Source organism: Leptonotus elevatus, chromosome 11, assembly GCF_054856555.1.
Source record: "Leptonotus elevatus isolate MCC_2025b chromosome 11, RoL_Lele_1.0, whole genome shotgun sequence".
Lineage (NCBI taxonomy): Eukaryota > Metazoa > Chordata > Actinopteri > Syngnathiformes > Syngnathidae > Leptonotus > Leptonotus elevatus.
Genome location: NC_141249.1, coordinates 10,525,485 through 10,538,048, shown reverse-complemented (window position 1 = coordinate 10,538,048; position 12,564 = coordinate 10,525,485). Strand labels below are relative to the sequence as shown.

Here is a 12,564-nt window from a genome sequence, read left to right as displayed (position 1 = left end):
ACAGGTGTTATGTTCACATATGGTTGGTATTTCCTTTACAAGGTTTAGCTGTGGAGAATAGACTTCAGTTGCTTCCAGAGGGTAGTACATATTATTAGTTATAAATTGTTTGTCTGACTGTGCATTCATGCACAAAACATAACACTATGAATTCGACAGTTCCAAACATATGCCGGTGAACCCGTTCAATGACCTGCCATTCATGCACAAGAGATAACTATGCCCACCTTGTTTAACACATGTTGTGGTATGCTTTGGATCAGAAGTTTATCCATACTTGTCTCTTAACACATTCCTATCAAAAAGACTTCCTGTCCAAAAAGCTTGATTTAAGAACACTGAACAAATTGTGAACAACACTCACTACAACTTATAGTGTCGATTCGAGTTTGGGTTTTCCAGAATTATAAAAACTGTAACTAAATAGCTCTAATTGCTCAACTGGGGTAGCATCACTATAAATAATTCATACAGGCTATATAATATAAATACACAAAGTATATTTAAATGTTGGAAACTTTTCAACTCAGCTCATATTGTGTGAAGGTGTTCCGTGGTGCAACTCCTCAAATAAATTGTTGAGAACACAGCACTGTACATTTGCGGTGTCATGTAGTAATAGCATTAAGTGACATCTAGTGGCCAATTATGAAAACAGCAAATATTTTAAAAATAATAACAATATTTGTTTTAAAATTCTTTTGAGAGTGAAATAATACTTTGTGTCTCAGTAAATTAACCATTTAATACATTTAAAAATAAATTTCTCAATTTTCAATTAATTATAATTGTGAGAATGCTGTGGCCTTCACAAATATGTTATTCCTCTTTGTTACTAAACTTAATATTATTCCTCCTACTTTTTTTTTTTACATGCTCAACAATTCACACCCATTCGAAATTCAAAATGCTCAGCTCATTCAATTCACCTTAAGATACATTTTCAACATTCCCTCAATTCCCACTTGGGAAAAATGCAGCTTTTTTATTATTGTTTCGTTTGTTTGTTTTTACCAAAAATATAGCAAATTTTTTCACCTAAAAGATTCCTCATTAATTTCTGAGGTGGCAGTTAAAGTTGGGATTTAGGATTAGGGTTTATGTCATTCCTATTCAAAATTCTAAATGTTCAGCTCATACATATCACGTTGCTATTCATTCAGATATTTATATTTCTCAGAACCTTTCAACATTCAACATAATTCAAAATTTTTGACCCCAAAATTCACTATTCATTTCCAATGACACATGGGCGTGCCCTGAAAAGCGGTGGTTTTGTCGGTAGCTACAAGGATTCCGCCCAACGCCAGCAATTTGCACCTTTGAATTTGATTTGAGTATAAGATAATTGACTGCATGTGATCTATCAATATCATAGATTAAATGTTCGAAAACTGCGCTTAATATTTCGAAGTTGTACGTTGACGTCAAGCGCAGAGCAAGAAGATATCGAGGTGACCAACAGCCCCTGAATGCAGCATTGGGGGCGGGCGGCTCTTTAGACCACATTGAGCACATTTGGCTAGCAATCGCCACTTAAGCACACGGCGTTGAAACACGAATCAACATGTCGGGAAAGAGCTTTCGAGTAAGCGACGGGGACTGGATATGTCCCGATAAAAAGTGAGTTATCGGACATTACAATATGACTGCAGATTGTTGGCGTAATATGTTCCGTTTTTTTTTTTAATGGTGTATCTTGAAGAAGCTGCAGGTCAACTTTGTTTAGCTTGCTAGGCCCTCCCATCGTTAGCCACAAAGTAGCGAACGATCATCATCATTCTTATTATTTAGCCACGAAATTTAATAGAATCAACCAAGGAAGTGAGATTTGGTTTGCAGTGGAGATTCAGTGGGATTACATTTTTGCCGATTCTATTTGTGTTTGCGGAATGGCTTGCAAGCTAACGAGGCGGCTAACGTTAGCTGCTTACGACTAGCCTCTACTAATGATTGTTTTTGTTGTTTGGCATGGAGGACAAAGTGTCGTGTGAGTTTTAACTCTGGTCATAAATATCAGTACGTAGTTTTAGATGCATTACTAGCGTCTCAAGTGGCGGACAGCTGCAATACGTGGCTGTCTTGCATAATGGCAGTGTGTCAAAGTGCTGCACCAAGTCAACACATGTATGCTCTGTGTATGTTTTGCTTACTAATGTGCTGAATGCTTTTTTTTCCCCCCCTCCCTCAGGTGTGGAAATGTAAACTTTGCCAGGAGAACGAGTTGTAACAGATGTGGAATAGGTGAGTCTGCTGTGAAATGTATGTTTAATTTATAAGGCAGCGTTTCTCAGCCATTGAGTGAAGAGCACATTTTACATGAGAAACATTATGAAATCCGGGCCTGCTTAGTCGAAAACAAAGCTAGCATTCTGTTTGAGTGGCAACAGGTGAGTACACAGGTTAATTGTACCTTCTGCCCTCTAGTGGAATACCATTTAATTGACATGACTAAATACATTATTTGTAGTAGATCATTATTGGACAAATTTAGTGGAATTGAGTAGTTTACTGCTCAGTGTTTGGGAATTGCAGATCTAAGAGCTATTTGAAGTCCTGAGCATTTCTTGTTTGTTTCTGGGGTTTTTTGGGGGGTGCAGAAAAAACCACAGAGGCCAAAATGATGAAAGCAGGAGGAACAGAGATTGGGAAAACTCTAGCTGAGAAGAGTAGAGGTTTGTTCAGCGCTAACGATTGGCAATGTAAAACGTAAGTGTCAATCATGGTCACATACCTATTAAGTTGTATTTTTATTTATTTTATGTTCATGTTTATTATCCTCTCTCTCGCCCTCACGAAGATGTGGAAACGTTAACTGGGCGAGGCGATCCGAGTGCAACATGTGTAACACTCCCAAATATGCCAAGCTGGAAGAAAGAACGGGTAATTTAGCAAAATGTGCATCATTCCAGCATCTGTTCAATTATGCAATCCAATCTCTCATCCGTGCCTCTCCGATACACTTTCAGGTTATGGTGGTGGATTTAATGAAAGGGAAAATGTGGAATATATTGAGCGAGAGGAATCTGATGGTGAATATGATGAGGTGCGCTCTTTCTCATGGTGCTTTTTTGTAAATGAGTGTGCATATTGTTGTTCAATGAAAATCATGTTGCGTTAGTTTTTTTTTTTTTTTTGGTTCAATAAGAGGCTCATTGTAAAGTCGTTAATAAAAACAACACAATAGACATTTTCAACTTGCATGTGCTTGAACAAGGGCATACATCACAAGATTAGGGGAGGAAAATGCTGTGATGCCACAGGCCATCCAGACTCATTGAAAATGCAAAGAATAACTGGCAGCAGAAGAAGAAATAGAAGAAGTTAGCTTAACTGCTAGCTTGTCATATTAACTATTTGACACCAACTCTCCTTACACATCGCTTATACGCTATACACCACACATTCATGGCATTACGAAAGTTACACTCCTTTACTACAAAAGCACATAGAATGTCTTCTGTTGTGAGTTTGTCATCGGACAGCGATGATGTGATGATTTTGTGGTCGCGTGTTAACACCATGAAATAAACACTTTCATCCATGATTAAGTAAATAATCCGGTTTATGTCACAGTTTGGCAGGAAAAAGAAAAAGTATCGCGGGAAGAGCAGTAGCAAGACGTCGTCCTCAAAAGGAAATGATAAGAAAGAAGCCGTGAAAAAGGTTCCGCCACCACCGCCGGAGGTGGACGATGAAGAGGATGACGATGATGAAGACGGCGACCTGTCAAAGTACAAACTGGATGTAAGCACAAAGCCTGCAGCAAGACAATCCTTTTTTTAAAAGCATCTTGGAGAAGGTGTGTGATGTCCGATGTTAACGTCAGCAAAAACCTGCGTTCAGGATGACGATGAAGATGACGGCGACGGCGACCTGTCCAAGTACGACCTGGATGCCAGCGATGAGGAGAAGGAGAAAGCTAAGAAAAGGGGCAGCCGCTCGGGCTCGTCCCATTCCCGCTCGTCCTCGCGCTCCTCCAGCTCCAGTTCTCGGTCGAGGTCCAGGTAAACGGGTGCAGGTCAAAGGGTAACGCCGGGCAAAATGTCAGTATCAGCTCTCCACTTTTCTTCTGATTAACTGATCAATATACTTTCCATGTTGCTGTTTGCTGTTCTTCCCATTTGTTTTTAGCATGGTTTAGTCCCTCTCAGGCCGCTCCTGATTGATTACGGTTTAGGTGAAGATACATTTGGAAATTATTTGACTGAGGGAGTCCATTTGCGAGCTGCAATTCATCTGCTAAAACAGCAGATGTCGCTATAGCCAAGTTTTAAAGCCTGTTTAGGTACAAGTTGTGAGGCCATACAAAGAGAATAGCCAAAATTTAGACATTGGTGGTCTCGTCCTTAAACCTCACATATGGTCAATATTGATTATGCCATCTATAGAGAGAGGCTTATGTCCTTTAGTTTTTTGTTTGGTTTATCGCCAAAGTGTAGCTCAATGCTAGTTCTTCCTCTTGAAAATATTGGAGAGTTTTTGTGTCTTTTTTGTCTTTCAGATCCGGTTCTCGGAGCTCCTCTAGTTCCCGATCCGGATCTCGCTCGAGGTCCCGCTCCAGGTGAATGAGGTGACATGCACTCTCTCCCCGCAGAGAGTGTTTGTATGAGCCCCCAAGGCTCCGCAAACAATGTTGTAATCTAGATTTGAGTTATTTATGGCTGCATTGGGATCAGTAAGAGCAATGCAAATTTGCTTTTTTTCTTTTTGGGTTAAAGGACAGATAACATTGGTAGTTTTAGGTAAATATTTGGCCCCAATGTTATTGGTAATAAGTTGCAATTTGGTCCCAGTTTGAAATCTTCCTGTTTGGCCACCTGATGTGCTCATGCATACATACAAGTGAACTGATGAGAAACCTTTTAAAGCTTTAGTTTGTACTCTGAGGCTTCATCCTGGTACTGATCTTTCCCAGACCCTACTGACGTCAGTGCTTGGTTTATCCCTCCAAAAGATCCAGCTCCAGGTCTGGAAAGGGCTCCTCACCCCGGAAGAGGTCCGCCTCCCCGCCCTCCTCACCCGAGGGGGGCCAGAAGCGCAGTCGCTCCAGGTCGTCATCTGGAGGGAGAAAACGGAGGCGCTCTCGGTCCCGTTCGTCCGAAAGGTTTGGGTTTAAAGTGGAATACCACAGTGGCACTCACTATAGCCGTTTATCGCCTCGCTCACGACCTTGTCGTGCTGGTTTTCAAGCTCTGATCTTGACTTGATACAGTACAAGTACACTGAGGTGAACGTTGTTGACTATCGATGCTAATGTATCGCCCCTTCCCATCATGTTGTGTGCTTTCAGGCGCAGCAACCAGTCCTCCGGGTCCTCCCATTCTGGCTCCAGTTCTAAAAAGAAAAAAATTATAATTTTAACGCCTCAGTGAAATGAACCTCAGTGCAAGTGCATGTTTTCCCTCACAGGAACAACCACATCCATACAGTATGCTGTTCACCCCCCCCCCCCCCCCCCTGGCACCCATACATTACAGTAGCTACTCTGCCTATATTTCAACACTCTCTCTGCCCAACTTGTGTCTACCAATATATACATGGCCATTTAATGTAAATGGTTGGTCCCTTATTTAGGGTAATGTTGGTGACAGTATATCTGTTGATCTTTGGGGAGTTTTAGAATTTCCCGGGACACTCCCCTTTAAGTGCAACTGTTTAGGGAAAAGTACATGTAGGATTATATACTGACTTTTTACTTTGTTTTTGAGGTAAGTATTGCAAAGTTTTTGTTATTCACAAAAATAACATTTCCATTTAAAAACCTTCAACAATTAAACACTTGTGTTTAGTGAGTATTTATTAAAATACTCTCCATAATAGTGTTCCGAAACTTTTTTTTTTTAGTACATCGTGACAATTCATGCTTTATATATGAAATGCATATGAAACAATTGTTCGTGTGTAAATAAAGTCTTGTCAACGAGCCAGTGTCATTTCTTGTAATATTTCCAGCATACAAAATGTTGAACCTTACAATGAGAAGTTCATTTGAATCATTTTGACTGCAACGTTTTTTTGAAACAGCAGTTTAGCGTGTAGCCAAAATGCTAAGTTACCTAGCCTAGCTGTAAAACCTATCTTAGATAGATAAGTTGATACGACACGCGTTGGGGTGTTCATTTATTTATAATTCTTAAAAATAATAATCGAGGAACACGTCATTTGATTACTTTAAAATACATTACAAAAAGTTCCGCGTATAATTTGGTTGTCGTTACAACCAGCGGGGGGCGCTCATTCTCTAAAAACTTGGAAGTATTTTTACGCCTGCATATTTCCAAGTTTGTATCAGTATAGTTTTTTGTTTTGTTTTTAATGGAAATAATCTAAGGTACTCCAAACAGACTAAGCCCGGTGTTTTTAAATAACATTTATATTCTGTTTGACGTCGTGCACTGCCAATCATAATCAAGAGTGCAAATTAATTTTTTAACGTAATATTTGAGTTGCTCCAGGCCTCTGTGATACGGCCTATGTGCCAGTATCACTACAAAATCCTTTCCATATAGCTAATATGGGATCTCACGAGCACTATGTCTCGACCTAATCACGTCTGTCGAATTACAATATAGTGTGCAACGTCGGTAGTATATGTTACTTTTTACTCATCAAGTCATGAACGAAGCAAGCAACAAAACAATAATGAAAAACGTCACTGTCATTCATACACATTTAAAACAGCAATCATTCTCTCAACCGTTTTATTCGGAGGAGGCACTAAGCAGTCCCGCCTCCGGCGCGCAAAAGGACTGGGGGCGCTTTTACGCACGTAGCCGCTGCTCATCTCAGCCTCAGTGTGATCTCTGAAGAGATGGTGGCCACACGCACGGCTTTTGTGATTCTTCTCTGTTTCTTAGCCCTTCCGAAAGGATGACTTCGGACAAGTGCGACTTTGTGGACTCGCAGAGCAGAATAGGAGCTATGCTGACGTCCAATGTCACCAAGTCAGCGGGGGAAGAAAACGCAACCAGGACGGACTCCGGCTGCAGTTACGTGTCGGTTGTCTTCCCCATCACCATGATGGCCACGGGCATGGTGGGCAACTCTCTGGCTCTCATCCTGGTCTACATCTCCTACAGGAAGAAGGAGAACAGAAGGAAGAAGTCCTTCTTGCTTTGCATTGGCTCTCTTGCGCTGACGGACCTGTTCGGCCAGCTCCTGACGAGTCCGATAGTCATCTCGGTTTATCGCGCCGACCTGAGATGGGAGCGCATCGACTCGTCGGGCAACCTGTGCGCCTTCTTCGGCGTGTGCATGACCACCTTCGGCCTGTGCGCGCTTTTCATGGCCAGCGCCATGGCCATCGAGAGGGCCACGGCCATCACCAACCCGCACTGGTACTCCAACCACATGAAGACCAGCGTGACCAAGCAGACTTTGATGGTCATCTGGTGCCTGGTGTTGCTCTTCGCCCTCCTGCCCGTCGCCGGCGTGGGCAAGTACACGCGTCAGTGGCCCGGCACCTGGTGCTTCATCAGCACTGGGGACAGAGAAGTGCCCGGCAACATCTTTTTCTCCTTCACTTTTGCCTTACTGGGGATTTTCTCGCTGCTTGTCACGGTGTCCTGCAACGTGGTGACCATCCGCGGCCTGATTACCCGCTGTAAGACCAAGTCTGGCACGTCTCAGACCTCCAAACACTGGGAAAGACTCACCACGGAGACCGTCATTCAGCTCATGGGGATTATGTGCGTCCTGCTTGTGTGCTGGTCTCCTCTACTGGTATGTTAAGTTAACTTTTCCCCCCAATGTGAGCTGTAATGTGCATCTATAATGAGGTAGAAAAAATAATATAATGTGTTTGCACAATACTTGTGTTTGGAATTAAAACAAATCACATTCAGTCATGCTGCGTTTTAAAGTAAGCTATGGTTTCATTGTTTTTTCCTGACATTTTGGTAGCCACGTCCTACAGCAAAAATCATTGTATGCAGAGAGCTTCCTCGGCATCAGAGGGATCTCGTTGTGCAAAGGTGTCAGTCAGGAGAAGTGTAAAAAAATAATTTTCAAGGCAGTAAATATATGATGGAACACAGTGACAGCTATCATCAGTTGGAAAAAAATATTGGCTAGGGACACCTGGATATGGACCAAATGGTGATGAGAAGGGAGACTGCAGAGAAGCCAACAGTGACATTGAAGGAGCTGCAGAAATCTCTGGAAAGTACTGGCTGTTTAGTAGGCACATGTCAACAATACCATCTTTTTTATATGTCTGGGTGGCCAGACTGGAGCCTTATCTTGCAAAGAAAAAACATCAGAGCCTGCATGGCTCCATTTGCAACATGCACACAGTTGAAATCTCCCAAATGCATGTGGGGAAATGTATTATGGGATAGTTTCCCAAAATTTCAACATAACTGAAATACGTTCACTTATTTGTATTTCATTTCATTTTCTTTTTTTTAAAGAAAGGGGGGGGGGTGCAATCAATGGATTCTCAGTGTCGGCAGCATCGTTAAGCAAATATTTGAATAAATCAGTAAATAAAAAGCTCCATGACGAATGCTTGTAAACATGGCGAATTTGATTTTTTTTTTTGTCAGGGTTTGTAAAAGGTTTCAAAAGATGTTCTCAGGCAATGAAAAATTGACACGAAAACATTTGTGACAAGTCCAAACGGTCTGTGAACATCTTTGCAAGTTGCAACCTTTTGCAACATTTTATGAGCACTGACGAAAAGTTTATTCACTAAGTTCGCAAGCATTCTTTTTAGTGCAATACCAGCTTTTTGGTCCTTCAGATTTATATATATAAAAAAATATTCAAATGCTAAATATCGAGTGGGTTTGGGTTTTATCTATCCCTAATATCTACAGTGAAGCATGGTGTTGGCAATTTCATGCTCTGAGGCTGTTCTTCTTCAGCTGGAACTTGATCTATAGTCTAGGTCAGGGGTGCTCAAGTTCAGTCCTGGAGAGCCCCTATTCCAGCCTGTTTTCCATGTTTCTCTCCACTAACACACCTGATTTATGATCAGGATCGTTATCAGGCTTCTGCAAAGCTTGGTGATTAGCTGATCATTAGATTCAGCTGTGCTGCAGGAGGGAAACATGGAAGAGAGGCTGGAAAGGGGCTCTCGAGGACCGAACTTGAGCACCCCTGGTCTAGGTGGAGGGAGTTACGAAAAGTTCAAAATATTAGACAGCGTTAGCACAAAACGTCCAGACGTCTGCTCGAAAGCAAAAGGAATGCCAGGGAAAGCCTACTAGAACAGATCGACTTCAATTTAACATGAGTTGTGTGTGTGATTGGTTAATTTTGAACACTGCCACACACCACTTTTAAGCGGGTGTGCATACTTTTGCAACCAAATGATCTCTAGCTTATTTTTAATTCTCCTCTCAGTAAGACTTGTATTCAAATGTGTTGTCACAAAAATGGTGGGAATTTTTTGGAATGATTTATCTTGGTTTCATGTTTTATATCATGGTTGTCAAACTCCGGTCCTCGGCGGCCTACAGTCCTGCAGGTTTTGCAAGTTTCCCTCTTCCAACACAAGCTGATTCCAATCAGCAGGATCGTTATCAGCCTTATGCAGAGCTTGCTGATGAGCTGATCATATATCAGCTGCGATGGATAAGGGAACCATCCAAAACCTCAAGACATTGGAAATTTTTCACAGCACACCACAAAAAAATATTGTTCCTGAATTGAATTGAGCATTATTATCTTTTTGAGGGCAGATATTTCATACAACTCTTATTTTGCATCTCATTAAATTGCAAGTGGTCATAATAACGACATGACCTGTCGGTATTACTGTCCATTGGGAAAGCACAACAGATTCACTCCAAAGCAAGCACAATGGAGAAAAAAATCTTGGACTGAAGTCAGACACATGTAGTTGCTATCTGTTGGCTTAAGAGGGAGCTAGAGAGAATTGAGATAGATACACGTCGAAGAAAGAAGGCTGGTGACGACGGGACTGGATGTCGCTATGCAGTTAACCAACGCTTCTCTCCTCCCTCCCCAAGCCAATAGAATAGGGGCTACTGAGTGAGGAAAAATTACTTCAGAGCAAGGTTATTTTAGTTAACGAAAACTAAAATAAAAAAACAATTTCGATAACGAAATAAAATAAATACAAGAATGCTTTTTTTTTTTTAATGGAAACTAACAAACTACGTTTTATGTTTACAAAAATAACTCAAACTCACTATAGTTATAGCCAAAATGTCTTTAGTTTTAGTCTTTGCTAATTAATTTAATATATGAACCTTTGCGGATGATTTTAAGTATATTTATTTTGATATTAACCGGAAAAAAGGCGTTTGAAAGGAGTGACGTCAATTAGAAACGCACCTTCCGATGACGTCGCTCCTTTAGGTGACAAATTTGCCTGTTTGACTTTTGGCTCCAATGGCTCGCCTCGCCTGCTTTTTCATTTAACTCAGCCATAATGCAACGCTAAATAAGAAATGTGTTTTTTAAATATAGTATTATTATTTATTAAATATTATTAAATATTGCGCACAAGTAATACACATAAAAAAAAAACCTTATACTGAAACTAACTAAAACTAAGCATTAAAAACAATAAAACTAATAAAAAAGAACAAAACCACAGTGAAAACTAATTTAAAAAAAAAATTAAACTCAAAACAAAATAAAAACTAACTAAAATGAAAGGGGGGGGGGGGTATCCAGAGCTCAAAGCTGATGATAAATGGGTTTATTAGACCAAAACCACAGAATGGTCAAATGTACACACTGGACTGACTGAAAAAAATAAATGAAAAGAACAGCGCCTTATATACAGTTTTACTCGGCCAAATCCTTTTTTTTCTGATTGGCCAAAACTATTAGACAACCTTATTTTGCCCAATGGCAAAAAAAGTTACACTAGATTTTAATGGTGCCCACATGTCCTTCTATGTTGCAGTTGTTGTTTATGAAAGTGTCAGTTAGCAACAAGGCCTACAATTAGTTAGTTTCTACTTTTACTGTATGGATGCAGTCAGCATTTTGTTTGTATCAACTAAGTGATATATATATATATATATATATATATATATATATATATATATATATATATATTAACCCAGCAAAGTTCCCCAGAAATTGTGAATATTAAGACAAAAATGTTCCACATTGATTCTGAGTATAACGTCTGACTGAACACATTTTTAAAGATAAAGTCAAGTAAAAAAATATATTTATTTAATTTAATTTTCTTTTTATATGTTCTATGCAACTACTACCTACTAGTCTAAACATGGTATTCTGATTAATGTTGCTTTTGTGGAATATGAATTAAGCAACAAAATCCACCCGTTTTTATCCACCTCAGGAGGCGGCCATTTTGCCACTTGCTGTTCACTGAAAACGACATCACAGTTGCTCATGTATTGTGGAAATGTAATGGTAGTAGGGGTGTGAATTGCCTAGTACCTGGCGATTCGATTCATATCACGATTCATAGGTCACGATTCGATTCCGATTAATCCCGCTACGAATCTATAAATTGATTATTGCGATTTTTTTAAACCCAAATTTAGAAAATACTAATCAGTAAACTTGTACAGGTACACTGTAAGATTTGTATGAAAATGTATTTATTTATCTGAAAATGCAGGCTTATAACTGAGCCACTGCATTTAACAAACAGGTTGCAGTCTGTTTCATGTTTGAACAGCACAGAATTTTTTTTTATTAAGGCTTAATGTTCCATTAATATAACATTCTTCCATGCTTAATGTGTAAATCCTAACCCTAAGTAAGACGTTTTGTTGAATATTTCCATAAGAAAATTGTTGTTTAAAAATCGAATCGATTCGAGAATTGCGTGTTGTAATATCGCGATTTATTGCCAAATCGATTTTTTCTAACACCCCTAAATAGTAGTGATGGCAAAATGAAGCTTCATGAAGCATTTGCGATATTTTTTGACTCCTCTAGATGGCACTCATGATTCAAAGATGCAATGCAAATGTAATCCATTTTCATTGCACTTGCCTTTATCTTTAAACCAAGAGCACCATCTAGAGGAGTCAAAAAATATCGCAAATGCTTCATGAAGCTTCATTTTGCCATCACTACTAAATAGAACATTACAAAAGAGCGGCAAATCGGAAATGTACGACATGTGCCTCACATAGAAAAAGTGTGTGCAGTTGGATGTGGTGTCAGGGAAGATTTCAACATAGTGGTCTAGAAAATGTAAGGATGGATCGCTTTGAGGTTGTTGATGTTTTTTTACTTCCTTGCACAAAGTATAATGATATAGTGTAGGACATTGGCCACTATTTATTTATTATTTTTAGATGTGAATAGTCGTAAAAATGGAATACAGGCACTCGATTTGAAGCAGTCATGCTCTAGGAAGTGGTTTGTGGTGAAGCCATGACATCAATGCTTTTCTATCCATGATCTCATCGAGTGAATGATGACAATGCTAACAAGTGCAATTTTAAAAGGCCTCACAAGAAAAACAGTTCATATTTATTTCATGCAATTTTATGATTTTACGGAATAAACCGCCGCGACATTCTACAGTATTATGATAGCGTAATCCGCACACAATTGGACAGCCAGATATGGACCCGCATGCACACACCA

At 39.8% G+C, this 12,564-nt stretch overlaps 2 protein-coding genes across 3 annotated transcripts in view; both read left to right on the top strand.

The window, feature by feature from the left end:
• The first annotated feature begins 1,462 nt into the window (after window positions 1-1,462).
• Window positions 1,463-5,926, top strand: zranb2 (zinc finger, RAN-binding domain containing 2). Of its 2 annotated transcripts, XM_086090105.1 has the most exons (10): window positions 1,463-1,623; window positions 2,192-2,244; window positions 2,601-2,709; window positions 2,801-2,883; window positions 2,970-3,046; window positions 3,577-3,747; window positions 3,847-4,007; window positions 4,505-4,564; window positions 4,958-5,107; window positions 5,294-5,926. In XM_086090105.1, the coding sequence occupies exons 1-10, from the start codon at window positions 1,568-1,570 to the stop codon at window positions 5,373-5,375; spliced, it is 1,002 nt and encodes a 333-aa protein (XP_085946231.1). In that variant the 5' UTR covers window positions 1,463-1,567; the 3' UTR covers window positions 5,376-5,926. The 2 variants fall into 2 exon arrangements, with proteins under 2 accessions (XP_085946231.1, XP_085946230.1); XM_086090104.1 differs by having other exon boundaries at window positions 4,958-5,926.
• Window positions 5,927-6,757: 831 nt separating this feature from the next.
• Window positions 6,758-12,564, top strand: part of ptger3 (prostaglandin E receptor 3 (subtype EP3)) — a 10,995-nt gene continuing 5,188 nt past the window's right edge. The window contains exon 1 of the mRNA XM_086089918.1: window positions 6,758-7,725. Within this exon, the coding sequence (XP_085946044.1) occupies window positions 6,874-7,725 (852 nt within the window). The 5' untranslated portion in view covers window positions 6,758-6,873. The remainder of the gene's footprint in view (window positions 7,726-12,564) is intronic.

Bases quoted from the DNA above. Each gene is read 5' to 3' on its own strand.
- zranb2 (XM_086090104.1), top strand. From the start codon at position 1,568: ATGTCGGGAAAGAGCTTTCGAGTAAGCGACGGGGACTGGATATGTCCC. The intron at 2,710-2,800 runs GTAAGTGTCAAT...GCCCTCACGAAG, and splicing joins AACGATTGGCAATGTAAAAC to ATGTGGAAACGTTAACTGGG. The intron at 4,565-4,957 runs GTGAATGAGGTG...TCCCTCCAAAAG, and splicing joins CGCTCGAGGTCCCGCTCCAG to ATCCAGCTCCAGGTCTGGAA.